We start from the raw sequence: 19,548 nt of genomic DNA, 5'->3' as shown, positions 1-19,548 counted from the left end.
GGTAGGGAAGGGACTGAGATGGGGAACCATCAGCTTCTTTTAAAGCCTAACAAAATTTAGGACATCTTAGGATCCCACCACCTTCAGGTCTCTGGGTGCTGTGAAGACACTGATGTTTCTTCACATTGCTTTGATGGGGGTGGGATAAGGCTTGTTGGGGGGGGGGCATCAGTAAGTAATGTACCCTAGTCCAGAAAGCAAAAGGATAAGGGTTAACAGACCTACTGTAGATTCAAGTCTCAACCTCTTTGAAAACAGGGGTTTCTCCTCATTCCTCTGGCACTGGCTATTTTGTGAAGTGACGCCAATGCTCCAATTTGAAGTTACATCTAACATTCCTGCAATCAGTTTGTGGTTGTTGTTGTTGTTGTTGTTGTTGTTGTTGTTGTTAGGTGCCAATTCCCCAAACACAGCAATTTGGAGTGGGCTTTTTTTTTAAATTTTCTTTATTTAGCTCCCAATAGAGCCTAGAATTAAAGTAATTGAGTACACTGAAACTAGCTGAGAAGCCCACTGAAATGACTATTTGACTCCTCCAGACAGGGACACACACATGTAAATTCAGATAAGTTCAGATAAGAGATTGGTTGTCAGCTTGACTTATTTTATATTAAAAATAAATTCTCACAGTCTAAAAGCTGCATTTAATGTTCCCCTCCCCCATGAGAATATATTCCGGGAAATGAAAAATATTTTGAGTACATACATCAAAGCAGCCGTTGAAACGATGTGTAGACTGCTCTAGTTCCTTTCCTTCTCAGCTTATTGAAATAAACATCACACTTATCGAGCAATAGTGGGAATGTCAAGATAGCATGGCAAGAACTTTAGTCTTAGCACTTTCTTTTTGTGGTGAGAGTTTGAGACATATTACTAAGTACAGCGAGGAAAAATGCATGCTGAATCAGATGAACTCTGCCAAATGTAGAAAAGCAAGGGTCTGGAGAGGGGAGGGAAAGCTGGGTGGAGGGAAAACTCTCAAGAAAAAGTACTCAAATAATTGAATGTCATGTATGATGGCAAGAAGCCAGGTGGCCTCGTGTTTGTGTGTGCTCTGCTGCTGTTTCCCTCCCTGGGCTTCATCTTCAGCCTCCCCACAGCTCTAAAGACATAACAGATACAGAAATACATTTTGCATCGAAGCAGTTCAAGAGGTGTCCCTCAAAATACAAATATATACACATGCGAAGAACTATTTAAGCTTTTCTTTTAAATACATGTCCCAATCCATCATCATCTGCTCCAGAAAACACACCTACAGACTAATTTATAACTGTCATGTTTTTGAAGCTTCTGTATTTCAATTAAAAAAAAAACAATTACTTGAATTTTAGTCAATCCTGTCAGTCTGTCAACTGTCCTATTACAAAGCTCTCAACTATAATAGATTAAATTTACCTGCAATTTCAATAGTAATATTAAGTATTTTGGTATTTCAGAAACTCACATGATTTTTCAAAGAGCTATGCTTGTTTTTGAACTTCAACTTGTTTCAATTATAGTTTTTCACATAGTTGTCCTTTTTTCTTAAATAGAGAAATGGATTTGACTTCTGTTCTCCTAAAGGATCTAAATTAAATCTAAAAATCTGGGTATTTTCCCACATGAGGAAATATTTTGACTTATCTAACATATGTGATGGTTTACATTTACTAGGACATTGTTTACATTTGCTATAGAAATGCATTTTACAAATATAAAAACATCATAATTCAACCGCGATAATCTAGGCACCTTTGTTCCTCGCTATGGCTGTCATCATTGCTCCAGGAAATTCTGAATACGGTAAAATAAAGGATCATTAAAGTAAGATCTCTTCTATGACACATATACCTTTAAATAGTTTATAGTTACGCTAAACTGTAGTCAATTCATAAACTCAGATTTTACTAGCAATTAATCATTTACCTCTAACACATCTTCCACTATTATATTTGAGATAGTTGTTTAAAGTTTTATCCATTGCATTTTAGATACTTTTTTTCCCTGATTATGTAGATAAGTCTTAAAGTCAGAGCCGCTTCTCTTCAAGATGTTGTGTATACACATCCACGCATTAAGTATTCACGTTTCAGGTAAAGACTTCAAGAACATCTCAATACAGACAGAGGCAAAATAACATGATGACTGCTTCTCCTTTGGACTGGAATTACACAATGTAAGTGTAAAAGTCCATGGTCATTAAGCAAACCCCACCAGGGTACGATTAATAGACGTAATCAAGGCAGGTTCAAACGGAAAGCAGCAGACTCTCCGTGGGCTAGACTCCCACCTACTATGCCTCTCCTGCGCCCACGAATACCCTTTACCTCGGGACAGGGTTAGAGGACAGGGTTTGCACAAAGCCAAAGTGGTGCGCTTAGAAAGCACCTCATTGTAAGCTGCCGAAAATCATTCGCAATCTAGTTCAACCTCTTTGCCGTGGTGCTTTATTAAATTCGACAGAAAGACGAAAAACACTGACATGTTCATTACACCCTGGATTATTTTGAGAGAGGGGGAGAGAGCGCCAACTCCTTTATTCGAAAAAAATCATTAAAGAACTATAGAGAAAGGTAATGACAAATACTCACTCACTTCTCCCTTCCAACCTGTCCTGCCCGCCCCCAGCAACGTGGATTCCCAATGTGAATTTTGATAAGTGAGTTTTAATTTGCAAAGTGTCCTAAGCAGATTTTGGGAACAAAATGCTCTCTGTGGCTCGCAGCAGGAAAGCCGAGCTCGCGGGCCGTCCCCGCCTTGGGATGCAGGCACCGCTAGGGGCCTGGAGCGACGCCCCTTCGGCGCAGACCCGCAACCCAGCTCCGGTGCCCTCGCCCAGTGGCTGCGGCAGCCCGACCTCACGCCGAAGCTTTCCGGTGGGGAACTTGTGCCTAGGCTGTGAGCGGAGCAAACTCCCGGAGGCAAATCCAGGCGTCCCCGTGCACCGGTGGGCCGCCACCTGGTGCGCACCTCGGCGTAGGATCACCGTCTGGGCTGCTGGCCGGGGCGGGGGCAGCCGCAAGGGACCGCCCTGGCAGGCCTCTGAGGGTGAAGGCTGAGTCTCCAAACGCCGCCTGATTTGACCTCAAGGCTGGACGCGAAGTCACCTACGACCGGGGAGGACGCTGTGGTTAAGAGTGCAAGAACTTTAGTCTTAGCACTTTCTCTATGTGGGAGTCTCTATTCTGAGCATAGAGAATGAAGTTTCGCTTCTCCTGTAAACTTAAAAGAGCCTCTTCGACTACTGAAAGAAGTTAGTGGTTAACCGATTTGCTGCTAATATTTCACCAGTGGTGCTTTCCCTCCTTTAAAGTCTAACTCTTGGAAAAACAACATATTTTAAGCTTTCCATCCAAATATTGATATTGGCAAATAGATCATCCAGCCGTCCCCTGGTAAGGACAGTGCCCTTTTTGTTTTACAAGCTGGAGATCAGAATTAATCCATATCACAAATTGCTGCAGATTTAGGGGATAAAGCAGAAGACCTGTAACTAACTCTTTTGACAGTGTGTGTGCGTGTGAGTGTGTAAAGTAACGCACACATCACTCCTGTCTACCTGTCTTCCACAGCGAACGAGCCACTCTCCTGGTTGGGGAAAGCCAGGGCTCAGCCTGACTGCAAGAGGTTCCTAGTGAATACGTCAAGTAACAGGCCAGTCTAGTCTCTTTTAAGATCTTGTTTTACAGTAAACATTTCTTAACCTTCACTGGATTTTTGATACCCTTTTTGTTAAACAAAGCTGAATCACTACCTCTAGAGCAGGGTGTCGCCCAATGCATGGGAAGGCGGCTGCTAAAAAAAGGAATCCCAGGAGCTCAGCGGATTACGTCATTTTTCAGTTCCCAACATCACATGGACCTTACAAAGTCAGTGCAATTAAACATATTCTTACCTTCACAGTTTGCTGTCTGAAATCACAAAACTTAATGAACGCACAATTTATTAATAAAGTTCAAGTATAACAAGCAATTAAAATGTACTGGTATTCTTTCAAATACTTAAAGGAGCTTTTTTTTCAAGTTTCCAAAAAGAGAAAAAGTGGCTTTAAACAGTTCATTTAAATTAGATTTTTTGTAAGATTTCAACCACTTGTGCAATATATATACACATAATATACACATGTTATATATATATGTATATATATATATAATAAGCTCAGTTCTTAAGGAGGATTTTAATTTTAAAAGGAACTGATTTGGGGGTAATCTCTTTAATGTAGTTACTTTCAGGGAATCCATATATTTCCAATAAAGTTCATTTCTGATTAACATTAATGAAATTATTTCTTATATGCTGTCATTGATTTACATGGGCTACTTTTGGGGAGAGGGGTTTACAGTCACTATTTTGCTACATTAAGAATTGCTCAATACTTGAATTAAACAAAATCTAAGTAATTGATTATTCTGTTTTAAGAATGTCCTTTAATTCTGCATTCTCTCTAATGTTAATACAACCTTGACTACTGTCTTAGAGTTTAAAAAATAATATGTCTTGACAAAATGAATAAAATAAACTTTATCAATGTACTTTTATTTTTCATGAAATAAAATAGATCTATGAGCAATGTCTCATTTGAGCTACATAAGCTTCTTTGGGTATCTCTCACTGCTGGATCAAAGTTGAGGCAAACGGTATAGGATGGCAGCTCTTCTCATGCAACTTTTTAGTTCCAGCAGTGACCACTAGAATCCTATTAATCATTTTTAAAAATTTCCTTCAAATATTATTTATTAAAGGTGGACCTTATTTCTATTCAGTATTTTCTCCAAAAGCTCAAATACAGAGGTTGCACTTACAAAGTTTTATATAGTAGGTATTCTTAGGAGGGATAAAGATTTAGAATACAAGAAAAATTGGGAAGCAAATATTTTTGGAGAAGGTGGAATGATGGAATTAAACCAATGGAGACAAATATAAAGTTTCAAATTAAGGTTAAAAAAATAAATATAGAAGAGGGAAAGCAAAAATTATAAGGGTCCATACAATAAAGATCTGAGGATATTTTGAGTCCACAGCATGATTTAGTTGCTAAGGTAGTTTAAATAAACTTCACTTACATTACATTAGCAGAAGTGAAGCATCACACTTCTTATCCACACTATAGTGAGGATTAATCAAGAAAGATTAATCCTCACTATATACAGTGTTATGCAGAAATCTAGAGAACTGAGAAGTGCTCTGGAAACTACTTTTACTAAGAGAAATTGATAATATTGAGCTTTTCTAGTGGTGAGTCAAAGAGGATTTGGAAAAGCTGTCATGCAAAGAACGGTTAAAGGAGTTAGTGATTTTTAGCTAAGAGAAGATATGCAAAAGACTGATTACATTTATTCAGTGTGGTCCCAGCGGTAGAACTAGATGGATTGACTTCAGTTAGAAAACAGGTTTTTTAATGTAAAAAGCAAGCGTTTCAACAATGAAAGTTCTCTGTGACTAAAGTGAGCTGATTCTCAAAGCGGCATGCTCTGGGCAAGAGACTTGACAGAGGTAAGTCTGTGTTGTACAAGTCTCTTGCAAATCAAAGCTTCCAGATGGCATCCTTCACGCTTACCGTAACATTACCTTTCTGAAGTTTCCCTCACCAAAAATTTACTTTACTATTAATTTCCAAATTAGGATTAATTTTCTCTAAGGAAAAAATAATTTTTTCCATATTTTCCTTTAATTATGAGCTGAAATTAAAGACTATATTTGGAAAGCAGATGTTTTATGTCAGATTACCACAGTACCATTCTGGCCTGCCTATATATATATATTTTTAATTTTACTTATTAATTTGAGAGAGAGAGAAAGAAAAATAGCAACAGAAAGCAGGAGCTGGGAGAGAGGGAGAAGCAGGCTCCCCGCTGAGCAGGGAGCACATTCTGGGATCATGACTTGAGCAGAAGGCAGACGCTTAACAGACTGAGCCACCCAGGCCCCCCTGGCCTGCCTATATTTTTATTATTTAGATAACTTTTTCAATTACCTATGGATGGCACCTTTGGCTAGCTGGCTACACAGTGTCTGTGATAATGTATGTATGCATATTTATTTTGTGTAGGAAAATACAGACTAGATTCAGACTCACATGGCTTGGGTCCACCTCTACCACCTGCTGGTTGTGTGATGCTGAGAAGATATGTAACCATTTATGATCCAGTATCATCTTCAGTAAAAGGGGCTAGAACCAGTACCTATCTCAACAGTTGGGAGTAAATATAAAAAGAATTAATGTATCTAGAACATTTAGGGACAGTGCCTGGCCATATTATAAGCACTATGTGTTTACTGTCTTGACTTTTAAAATTCAGAATGGGAAAGCACTTAATAAAGATTATGGACATAGTGAAAATAAACAAGTGGTGTTATGGAATGAAAAGTGACTTTAAAAAAAGAAAATTCAACTATATAAATTGGGAAAATGAAATATATAATTATGATTAATTAAGAAAGAGAAGGAGAGAGGATCACACATGAGAAACAAATCTCCACAAGGATTCTGTCCTGACATGTGTGTACTAGTTTGAGGTAAGTGTGCTTGCTGCAAACTATAATTACATCAGGTTGTAAACATAGGTATTACCTCTAACAAATTTTCCAAGATTTTTGTGACTCGGGAGACTGGGTACCTATTCCCAGCTCTATTACTAACCATCAATCTGTGTAACTTCAAACAAATACAGTTACCTATTAAAGTCTTAGCTTCTCTTGTTAAAATATTCCCATTGTAAGCCATGTATTGAAAAAAGACTATATAATTCTTATTAAGTAAACTACCTGGTTTCTAGAAGGCTGCTATGGACTGAATGTTTGTGTTCCCTCAAAATTCATATGTTGAAACCTTAATCCCCATTGTGATAGTATTTAGAAGTGAGGCTTTTGGGAGGTGGTTAGGGTTATATTTTTGGTCATGAGACTGGAGCCCTCATGATGAGATTAATGCTCCTAAAAAGGGATGAAGAGATGGGAGGTCTCACTCCCTGCCATGAGAGAATATGGCAAGAAGATGGCCACCTGTAAACCAGGAAGAGGCGCCTTGACCATGTTGGCACCTGGCCTCAGAATTGAAGATTCCAGAACTGTGAGAAATAAATGTTTGTTGTGTAAGCCACCCACTCTATGGTATTCTGTTATAGCAACTCAAGCCAACTAGGACAGAGGCCTTAACAATTCTTTGATTCTAATATATTCAGAGTAAATAGTAGAAATTCTAGCTTTTTCTAGCCATTATTAGACTTAGAAGACTCAGCATTGTGTTCCTGAAGCCTTCATGGAACACTTTCCCTGGAGTAGAGCAGCTTGCTCAGGATATCACTCTCTGTATCCATATTCCTGTGAGGGGAGAATTTACAGAGAGCGCAGCCCATGTCTATACTTGGAAGCAGCCTCACTTAGATTTAAGTATATCAGCATATGTAAAACCAACTCCCAACAGGCTTTGGAGGGAGTAACTTGGTTGTTATCATGTCATATTTGAATCAAATTAAATTTTCCCCTGATCATGTCTATTTTTATTTTGAGATTATCCCAGTAATTATTGGTAATAATAACATTGCCCTCCTATTTTTGAAAATCTTCACATAGCAGTTTTCCACCTAAAATTTATAGGCAGGACAGATCTCACAGCACTTTATCCAATCCTACTTCCCAATGACATTTCCCACTAATTCCCTGTTTCTCTCACCAGGCTCTCTCTGTTCTGTCCAATAATCCAGTCTCTGGATTCTTCTTTCCATTCCCTGGACATGTCACTGTTAGCTGTCTCCAGGTATTTATTCAGGTTGTATCCTTTGCCTAAAATGCTTTCCTCAATATCAAATAATCTTTTGAGGTCAATTAAATAGAATGTGAAAACACCCTTTCCCTGTCCATTCTCACTTTAAACTAATACTTCCCATTACCCAAAACATTTTTTGTCCCTTTGGGTTGCTAAAATAGAAGTTCCTTTTACTGTTGTTTATTGGATCTAGGCTAACACTCATCTTTTAAAGTTAGTTTATATTTATGAAGATTAAAAAAACCAAGTTTCTTGTTAATCAAAAAATGAATAAAGATTAAGAAAGAAAGAAAATCAAGGGATGGTTATGCTTTTCTTTGTCTCCGTAGAGAGACAATGAGCCAATATTTTCCTATGAAGGGGAGGGGATGAGAAGTGGAGAAATGTGAGAGAATGGAGCATGTGCACCAGTCTAGCCAATTACCTGGAATCCCCTTTGGGACCTGATATTGGAAACATTTTATGGGTCCATTTTGGAGTATAGAGCACTGCCTACAGAGGTCTGGTGCTGACATTTTAACCTATTTTCTAGAAATACATGTTTCATTTGTCCATGTGAAAAAATAAACTATGTGCTATTAGAAATGTATGCCTTTTACATTTCCAAAGTATTCTGTATACTTTCAAGGGACAATGTTCAATACATACATGGTTTTTTTCAATATGTATGTATTTGAAAAGTTGAATTCTACTGCCATGTTGAGGCAAATTTAGAGAAGCCAGTTTTAAAGATCTTTTTTTTAAAATATTTTCCATCACTTCATAGAAATACTTGCTAAATAAGGTATGCAAAATCGATCCAATTTTTGGCTTAATTTTGGAAGATGGGTCTGGAAAGATTTTCTTTGCCAAGTCATCATTTATTGAGTACTTATAATACCCAATGTACTGAGCCAGGGGCTTCTCATATACTTTGTCACCTGACCTCATAGCACCCTAGGAGTTATAAGCCTAATTTAATGGTAAGCAAGGAGACTCATAGACCTTGCTACTTGTCTAAGATGACATATCAGAGTGAGGATTAGAACATAGGACAGATTTGGCTCAGGTCATGATCCCAGGGTCCTGGGATCCAGTCCCACATGGGGCTCTCTGCTCAGCGGTGAATCTGCCCCTCCCTCTCCCTTTACCCCTCCCCAGGCTTATGCTCTCTCTGGTTCATTCTCTATCTCAAATAAATTAATAAAATCTTAAAAAAAAGAACATAGGACAGATTACAAAAAATATGTTCTCTTCACTTTCTTCTGTATGCCTCATTCCAAAACATGTACTGAGCAGAACAAAATTGCTGTGCTGATTTCTTACTTACTTCTATGTATTATATTGAGTTATTCTAAGCATTGGAATCATTTCAAAGTTAGTAGGAAGTCCATGGCTAGACAAAATCTGAATGATTCAGAGAGAGATGAGAAACAGATCTACCCTTACTATGTCTATGGTACATATCAGTTAGAAATCATCTTATTTTTATACCATTTTATTTTTCCCCAAACATGTAATTTTAGGGGCTAGGAGAGCTGAAGTTTTTTTTTCTCTGTAAGATAATGCCCATATAATCCCCTTTGATAAAAGAAATATATTGGAGACATTGGGTTAAATAAAATACATTAATTTTATCAATTTCTTTTTACATTTGTAACGTGGCTGTCAGCAAATTTAAAATTATGTATGTGGCTAACATTGTATTTGTACTGTACAATGCTGATCTAGAACAATTCTATGAGGATCATAAAACGAGTTTGAAGTTTTTATTACAGCTTTTGCTAGAGAAAATTATTTTTAGGAAATTCCGATGACATTTAAAAAAAAAAGTTTTACACTTACTCACCTGGTTACCCCTGGTAGACACATTCAGGCTTCCATAAAGAAAGCATAGACTTGAAGTCATTTCTCACCTTTGCTTTTGCACTGGAAAAGTGGCTATAACACCACCTAAAATGTAAGGATGCTATGGAGATAACACTCAGTCAAGGTAAAAATAAACCTTGAAATAAAAAGGAAAACTTTACCAGTTGTAATATAATTGAATTAGTTCACTTTTCTCAAAATCTCCCTAGAAAGGATTTCCTGTAGCACCTTGGCCAGCTACTGTCTGAAGTCAAAGACGACAGACAAGGACCAGAGAAGCCCTTACTCTAAGCTCCCCTTGTAGAGCAGACCTTCCCAGTCGAGGCACTCTTTTCCTGCTGCTCCATGCATTCTTCTCTACTGAGCTCTAGAGTCCCCATGATCCCTCTGCAGGTGGCCCTTCCAGATCTACTAGAGAGGGCTTTTGCTCTAAAGTGCTGGTAGAGATATGTCATAAATGAAAAGCCACATGAAATGTTTCACTTCAATTTTGACTTGGGTAAAATTCTGGCTCCTAGGAATAGTAGATGAATGACATAATATTTGGAGGGGAAGGAAAAATGGTGGTCAGGTGGTACCACATAAAGCACATGTTGATTATATGCTTTTTAGAAGTTAGAAACACTCTATGTGCTGTTTTCAAATGTATCATATTCATTTATGCAAATGTTAGTGGTTTTTCATGTTTTATGTATTAGATTAACACTCAATTTATAATACAGTAAGATGCCAAATATAATATTGTTCCCATTAAAAGACCCTACTTATGTCACAGCTCAAATCATGCCCTTTGAAAATTAACAGCTTATACATATGTAAAGCCTGAGATAACACAGACTGCAAAGTGAGTGCTAATTCTGTTTCTTGCCACCAGTAACACAAAAGACTTTGACTTGACTTTATAAGATGGTCTCTTATTAAAAATAAATAAAAACAAAATGAACTATATATAATATATATGTTAATTTTAATGGAATTAAAATTCAATTTTACTATCTTAAAGTCTAGAACCACAAGTGAGGTTATTTTTCCTTTTATTTCATGATATTCACTATGTTTAGCAGAATCAAAGTTTACCTCTCTTACAAACTAGAATTTTTGTGCCTGTTTTCTGGAGTCTTTTTTCTTTTTCTTTTTATCTTTTCTTTAATCTACTATGTCACCAATTATTTTCTGCATCAATAACACCCTACCTAAGTTATCTCAGAGAATAGCCTCCAGATCAGTTCTATCCAATAGAAATACAATGTTCAATATATATGTAATTTCAAATCTTTCTAGAAATACTTACATCTTTTTTTAATTTTATTTTGTTATGTTAGTCACCATACATTACATCATTAGTTTTTGATGTAGTGTTCCATGATTCATTGTTTGCATATAACACCCAGTGCTCCATTCAATACGTGCCCTCTAAATAAAAAAAAAAAATCAATAATATATTTTATTTAAGCCAAAATACACAATCAATATAAAATTATTGGGCAATTTTGCATTCTCTTTTCATACAAAATGCTTGAAATCTACTGTGCATTTTATACTTACATCATCTCTCAATTCAGACTAACTGTATTAAAAGTACCAGGTAGCTACATGTGGCTAGTGGCTATGTTCTAGACACCATAGGTCTAAAATACAGTTCTTTAGCTTCCGGAAAGAGGCTTTCTCTGAATCTCACAACCATCAATGAGAAAAACAGCTGCATCTAGATAAGCAAAGATATCATGGTAGATAATGGATTTCATTCTGTATGGAAAAAGACAGAATTACCTCTCCTTTTAGTGATGAGTTAGAAATTAGCCCTGACAACCATTCTTCCAAAGAGTGAGTAGGGGTCATCTTCCCCTAAGTTAAAGAATATTCACTGGATAACTCACTTTCTCCCAGTAGAGTCCTGAAAACCATAAATTCAGACGGTGAATTATTTTCTGGGCCTTAAAGATTGTAGAGGCTGCATTTGGTAGAAAATATGATAATAAAGGAAATAATAAGGGGAGACCTTACCAACTTATTTTTCTTTTCAAAAGAATAAGCAAAAATGTTTCTCTTTTCTAAGAAACTTTTATTATAGTTACTTCAATTATAGCCTACTACCAGTAAAATATTGTCAAAATATACCCTACCTTTTATTAGTCTGAACTTTGGCTCAATGTTACCTAGATTTTGAGAAAAATAAGAGAATATGAGTAAATTATAAGCAACCAGGAGAAAATCATGGCAATGGCCAATTCAATAACAGCATAATCAAAACATGGAACATCCAAAGCTTCTTATGCTGATGATGAGAGGATTTAAAATTAGACAGAGATCTCTTAAAACACTGCTATTTAATTTATTGTTCATTTGCAATTTTAATGTAAAAACCTTTTAATCCCTGTCTGTGCCTTCCAACTTATTCTTTCTGGCTAAAGTGCATTATCACTTGTTTTCTCCAAAAAAGAAAAACTCAAAGCTAATTTCCAGGAATCTTGGTGTATTCTCCCTTTTGCCTTTAAGGCAGAGCATTGTCTTTAACAGTGCTTTGGCTTTTTTATACTATTCTGACTTCTTTTGTTTTTTAATGTGGTGGTTGTACCTTTAATTAATTTATGAGCACAGTAAGAAATTAGGCTTTGGAATGTTTCTCAAAATACCCAATGAGCTCTCTTATAATGCAGTATGTGCACAGAGATGTTGTTGGTAGACTGGACCTTGGGAAGATGATACCCCCAGAAGCCAATATAGTTAACTCTCATAGCAAGACATTCTGGAATCTCCAAACACTGCCCAACACTTCCACCAGCCTTTTTGTGATCAGGATTCACTTTGCCATTCTCACTGAAAATGCCTGGTGGTTGTGATAGCACTGGGGTGAGAGAGGGACAGGTGGAAAGGTGAGAATTGATTTGGGAAGGGTTCAGGAAAGACAAAATGTCATTTGGGGTTGTGCATTTGAATAGTAACATTGGCTAGGTCCATCACTATTAATCCAAAATTCAGTCAACTCAGTGACAATATAGGCTCATATTTTTGCCTTCCCAAATCTTAAAGACAAATATTTGCCTTAATGTCTCCTCTCAAGGCAGCAGGAGAAAGAATATCTCTTGGTTTGATTTCTTCCAGGTTTTATTCAACTTTAAAATTAAAAAAAATGTGAATTATTTTTAAAATTTATTCAATTTTATAATTTACCTCTTCCATTTTCATAAATGCAAATAAACTAATGTTAAAATGATGTTTGAACTCTGATTTTGTAAATGAACATTTTAAGGCCAGACACAATAAACAACACTACAAAGAACTTTTAGTTGAACACTCTAATTAGGAAACTATTTTATTGACATATTCATCAATCATCACCTACAAATTTAAGAAGCATCAACACCCATCATCCTCCTCAGAATTAATTATGAAACAATTACACAAATCACAGAATAAGGAAACTATAGACTAAATTATTTTTAGGCACTAAAACAGTTTAATCATAAACATCTCGCTTCTCATACTAACCTTTCCATTTCATTGATTTGAGCATATGAACCATAAAACCCCATCAGTTTCAGCTCTGATGTGGTTTTCTCTTGCAGGTTCACAATAAGTTGAGATAAAATATTTTCCATCATTACATTATGTTGGTCTGCGGATGCTCTTACTAAAAGGGTGACATAACAGCATGTTCATAAAGCAACTACACATGGAGCTTACGTTCCAAAGCTCAATTTCCAGGCCACAACATATGAATCTCTGTTTTCTTTGACTGACAGCTCAAGGTTCATTAACATTTCTATCTCAATCAAGTTAAAAGAGATTTATAGGTTTGAAATGCAATAGACCTCTAAAAGTCGATAGGGGGCACGAACTAAATAAATGCATCTTTAAATTTTCTTAGTCATTTTTAGATGAAATTCTTCAATAGAGAGTAGAAAACAAAGGGAAAAAAATAACTAAAGTTCAGTGGATCCTATTACACAGCAACACATTGGGAAGTCACTGGTGAAGAAAGCTCCAGACTCAGGAAAGTAAAAGATCTTAAGGAACAGGAGAGGTACAGTATTTTGCACATTGTATTTATTAAGACATCACAGAATATTAACCACAAAATAGTAAGCATTTAATAAAACTGGTCAGTAACTTTAGAAAATAGATTAATATTACAAAGTTTTAAGATGGAGTTTTGAAAAGATTTTTTAAATAAATTTTGAGGCACCTTAACTAAAATTAAAATGATAGAATATATAACAGTATAAATATTTAAACTGATATTTCATTTTAGTTTAAACAAAGTATATTTTCTCAACTCTATTTAAGATGACTTAAAGTAAAAAAAATGAAGGCCATTTTCATTGTCTACTCTAAATATTTTATATATCAATTTATCTTTGAAATATCCAAATAAAATTTTTCAATGTATTAATTATTCATTAATACTATGAACAGTGTCAATAAATTATAGTTATATTCTCTTACAATATGTGTATGGTATTACAACTTCTTACTGGTAACAAAAACCATCTTTAATACATATGTCATAAAATCTTTAAACAAAAGAAGAAACTGGACATGCAAATTCCATTCATATATTTTAAGAATTAATTCTGGAGGCCATTCCTCATAAACAAAGGAAAAATAGCAAAATTGTATTTTATAGATGGGAAATCAGATAACTCCATCAGCAAACAAAATTGTGGAATATGTATAATAATACAAATTAAATACAGTACTCTAAAACCTTGTATTCAATTGGTAACATGACCAGATATCCATAGAACTCTTGAGAAAACCATGTGCCATATATTTTGAATGCTGAAGCTTGAAGAATTAGTTTGAAGTGTTCACCTTCTTTTTGCCACTTCCCCATCCACCACTGAGTTGTACAGGATAGTCACGGAATGATATACGTTCTTTCTTAGAAGGTTCCGTATTTGTTATCATTGGTGCAAATATTCCCTTAATTGAAAAACCTAGACAGTGATATTAAATGGACACATTCACTTAACTTGATCCAAGTAGAATTATATTTTAAAGTAAGAAATATATTTGTCAACAACACGCATTTTAGAACTATATGATCTTTGAATTTTTTTAAAAAGGCATAATGAGTTTTCTTTTTGTTTGCAAAATAATCAAAGTTTGGTATAAAGTACATTTTGTTCAAATAAAATGATTGAAAAAATTAAATAGATAAATTTTCTTCTATCTACAAATCAAAACTGGTATCTCAAGACTGAGATTATATATCTTCCTAGTTTTTAGATATCTAAATTCGTTTATATTTTCGTAGTTTAAATTTTTATCACTATGTTTTCATAAATGAGTATGTTATGATTAGTTTTAGAAATAGTTTTTGACTTAAGGACTTCTTCAGAAAAAAGAATTCTTGGTAAAACAGAAAACATATTAGATATAGAATCTAAAGATATTCATGGGTTCTAGTCTGGCTGCATAAAACCCAGCTTTGTGACTCCAGGCGGGTTACCACTTTTCTAAGACTTAGTTTTATAAATGAGGGAAACAATCTGTGCATTGCAGGGTACTGCCTTTCTGATTATATTGCAATGGTGGTAAGACCTATGAGAGTGCTTTGTAAACAGGTGCTATAAAATGGAAGAAATTATTATGGTCAACAATTTAGAACTTATCCAGAAAAAAAGTATCAAAAATTGTTAGAGGTTAAAAATAAATAGTAGTGGAAAGAATGGGATGGTGGATTAGGAATGTTTTACTCAGCAAGATCCCAAGATGCCATATCAAAAATACTATTAAAGAATTATGATCATCTGCTTTAAATCTCCTGAGCATTAAGCAAGCACAGGGCTGGATCTGTGGGGAAAGGGTTTGAAAAGCAGCAGAGTGAGGAATTCCAGAGTTCCCATAGTACTGACTTGAGGCAAAGGTTCAAACCACATGACTCTCCATTGTGATGCTATTGTGCTTTAAATAAGTTTAGGAGGGGAAATATCTAATTTTTTTTAAAAAAATTAATGCTTTCCCAACTAAAACTTAAAATATTTAAAAAGTATGTCTAAATAGGAAGGTTAGGAAACACTAGATCATTTGTGGAAATTTGCCTTAATTTCAAATTTGGTGCAGCATGATGGCAAATATTGATTATAAACCCATTTTATATAAAAGCTCTTTTAAAACAATACTGCTTTTTGGATTTTTATACTAAAATTGTGATTAGGAAAACAAATTCAAAGTAGATAATGAACTTCTATAAAGGTAGCATATTTTACTTTTAGTGTACAAAAAGAAGTGGTGGAAGGCAGGTGAAAAAAGCTATTGATTTAAGAGGGGGTATGCTAGACAGAGAGAGTAATAGCTGTGGATACAAACTCAAGTCTGTAATGGAGTTAGACACAGAACATAGCTCAGGAGTTTAGAGACCTTCACAGCTGGCACTCAAAGGCAGTCAAAGACAAAGGACGAAAACTATGCCAGGTAAGGTTGGCTTCCAAGTTGTGGCCAGAGTTAGCCTGCATGGAGCTACTCCCTGTAAATCAGTCAGTAGTCCTTCACAAAACTGCATGAACTTTTTCAAGCAACAGGAATATTACTAATGCAGAAAAGCAAGAATTTCCATTTTTTTAAAAGAATTTCCTAATGATAAAATAGTGGCCTAAAAAATGTAAGAAAGTATCCTAAAAACTTATCATCTTCTTACGTGCTAGTTACATATGGAAAATATATTTTTTTTCCAAATAACAGAATGGAAAGTCTTCTCGGTCTATTTTGGAAAACAACAACAGTAACAGCAAACCCTCACCTTGCCCCAGCAGTAAAAATTCTTTAATTAATAAACTCTTTCCTGGGATAGCAAGTATGTATTTAGGAGAACACATAATTTGGGGAGAAAGCTGGGGTTGAAGGCGTGCGGGAGCAGGGAGTTCTGAGAACTGAAGAGCTACTGGGACACATTTAGAATTCAGATATATTTATTTAAGACAAAAAACAGAGATTAGTAAAAAAAAAAAAGTAAGCAGGTTTCCACAAATGGCTGACACAAATGTTTTCTTCCAACAGAGAAAGCTAAATCAAGTTCCTTGCAAGCATTAATCAAGGTAATATGTACAAGTAAGTATGTATTTTAAAATATAATCCAATAATATAGTTCATTATTGGTTAATATTTTCTATGAAAGTATCTTAATAGTATAAAGATGTATTATTTAATGCCTTTACTCTTAATATAAGCTTTTTATCAAAGATGACAAATAATATGTAAGGAGGGAGACACTTTCTGTACAAAGTATTGGCATATTTATAATTTCATACACTTCTAAAATAATTATTTCAAAATGAAATAAATTGAATTGCATTAAAACATGGCTTTTCTTTAGACCAAATCCTCATTCTTAACAGTGTTTCTGCATTCTAAAGGATTTTTCTATTGACTACAAACTGTATGGTACAATTCTTCTCCCTTTTATTGTTCGGATGTCTTTGTTATTTTGAAGCTGTTGATGAATCTTCAAGTCTTTTTGTACTTACCCACAATGGAACCCTATATTTAAAGGGCAGTCTAAATTTTTCATTATGTAGTGTACTCCCTTCAGCAAATAACTTATCACACACATATTTAAAACACCTTTATAGTAATTTTGTAGTATATTTTCAGTGGAATGAAAATGCTGTAGGAAATTAGTCTTTAAAATTACATAAATACGTATACATATAGTTTTTAAAAATACACTTTTGATGTGATTAAAAGCTTGCATTTTATTGTTTGCTACTTGAAAATATATAATTTGGGCAGTAGTCAATATAGCTTATTCTCTCATTGCATTTAGTGAGAGTCTTTGTGTTGTCATATAAATTCTTGAACCACCAGATACATGGAATATAAATCAAGGAGTAAAACAACACATCTATAAAGGAACCACATACTGGCATTTATTGTAAAACTATTACTTTGTCCTGTAACTACTCGAGAAATAGAAAAAAGAAAAGAAGCAATTTAATAGTCGATGTATAATCATTCTAAAATTACTTCCCCCATGAAAATACAATAGTGAGGGCATCTTGCCTCAAAAAATTGACATTAGAGCAGGCCTACTGATGGGCTCCTGGAATAAAAAAAAATTATGACTAAAGGACCTTTAACAGTTTTTGTCACTTTCCTGCAACATTATTGTTATAGATTTAATGTTTCTTTAACAACAGTCTGCTGCATATTTTAAGGTGATATGCAGCACTCTGTTTCTTATTAATAGAAATTAACCACTCTGTTTCTTACATACAAATTAACCACTCTGTTTCTTACATATATGCTTAAAGTATGTCTTGGTAAGTATGCTCTATCTTCCAATAAGTCACTTCTTTGCCACATAATCTGTGTTCTGCTAAAGATTTGTTCTGGTCCTTTAAAAAATTTTTTTGGTTAAATCCTTGGTTCTTTAACAAATGTCAAGGTCTATATATGCTGTGTTTTGATAAGTAATTTAATATGTAAAATGCTTTGAATGACTCTCCTGGTATGTATAAAAAAAACTTCGTTAAACCGGTCAAAATAGAAATTTCATGATATATAGGAATACGTCACTGGATTTTCATCAATACACCCAACACTATGTGTCTGGATATAGAAATCCTTTCAAAGTCCTTCCCATATTGTATTGCTTAACAGCAGATACAGCACAAGTAAAGCATGGAGAAAAAAAATTCAACATTTTAATGAAAGTGACCAGAACAAATTTTTAGCAGCAAAGCGTTTACATCAATTTAAATGCTGTGAATGAGTTACACTGGGTAAGTTTGAGGTTGAGGTAGTCATTACAGTGTTCAAATAACAGTTGCTTTTTAAGGTCATTGCTATGTCCAACCTTGAATTATAGTGATCATTTACAGTGAACTTCAGTTAGATAAAGTCTAACACTGAGAATGAAAACAAAACAAATAACAGGTTGTCTTTATTATATTCAGATTTCCTCAATAAATCATTTGCTTGTTTCCCAAATTGTTTTCAAGCTTGTTCAGTGACTAAAATTTTTTTCTATAACTTATAAAAATATTAATAAAATTTGTTTCTCAATATTTCAATTGGACAATGACATTTACAGTTATTTGTCTTACCCAATAGTTAAGAGACATATGACTAAGAAAATCAGTTAGGTTTTGTACATTTGATAGAAAACATCCACAGTATTTGTTATTGTTGGTAAAAATCACAATGCCTATTATTTCTAAACCAGACACATATAATTTGCCTTGGCTATGTATATTTATTTGAAAACAATTTCTAATGAGCATAAAAGCTAATACATATCAAATAGAGTGAGGAATCTTATTTTGATAGATATTATAAAGATTTTTACTTTTGTATTTTGCCTATTTATCTTTTATAATAGCTACCCTTCATATTTGATCAGAATTTTTAAGGCCTCCTTATTGTACACAGTATTTGCCAGGTTTTACTATTTGTAACACCATGTTGTGTTGATTTCTTCTTGAGGATACCTTGTAGCTGTCTCTACACACACAAAGATGGCTAGAATGTGGTGCTAAAAATATTGTATTTCGATAAATTCTGTGGTTCTTATACTAATATTGTTCAATATTATTTTTATTTTTTTTTCCTAGAGGAATGTTTCTGAGTGATTTACTTTTGTTGTAAAATACAAATAGGTTTTGTGATTTTTTTTTCAGAACTAGGTTTGCTTTCTGTCACGTGGGCCTTAAATTAACTAAAACTCTTCTTTCCATTGTTAACTATTCTATATAACTTTGATAAATGCAATTTTCTGGCCTCCCACTACACTAGTCGATACTTACTGAGTGTTTAAATTTCTAAATTGACTAGGAAATAAAAATTGTAACTCATTGAGGAGTTAACAATCTAAAAACTACCCAGCTATCCATTTTCTGCTGTACACTGTTGCTTCTAAAAATCAGATCATATGTCCCTTTACTCTTGTCAATTCAGGTAAGGTCTATTTCCAACTCCTTTAGTAATTTTTTTTATTGTTTTCTTTAGGA

General features: G+C 34.6%; 1 protein-coding gene across 2 annotated transcripts in view; it reads right to left on the bottom strand.

Moving 5' to 3' along the window:
* Positions 1 to 14,392: 14,392 nt before the first annotated feature.
* The window catches only part of LRRIQ1 (leucine rich repeats and IQ motif containing 1), a 211,864-nt gene continuing 206,708 nt past the window's right edge, over positions 14,393 to 19,548 (bottom strand). For both annotated transcript variants that reach the window (XM_088025656.1, XM_088025657.1), the window contains one exon: positions 14,393 to 14,535. In XM_088025656.1, the coding sequence (XP_087881782.1) occupies positions 14,393 to 14,535 (143 nt within the window). The remainder of the gene's footprint in view (positions 14,536 to 19,548) is intronic.

Source organism: Eumetopias jubatus, unplaced genomic scaffold (assembly GCF_037043125.1).
Source record: "Eumetopias jubatus isolate StellerSeaLion01/CBP00866 unplaced genomic scaffold, mEumJub1_p1.0 scaffold_8, whole genome shotgun sequence".
In the NCBI taxonomy this organism is placed as follows: domain Eukaryota; kingdom Metazoa; phylum Chordata; class Mammalia; order Carnivora; family Otariidae; genus Eumetopias; species Eumetopias jubatus.
This window is presented reverse-complemented; position numbering and strand designations above follow the sequence as displayed.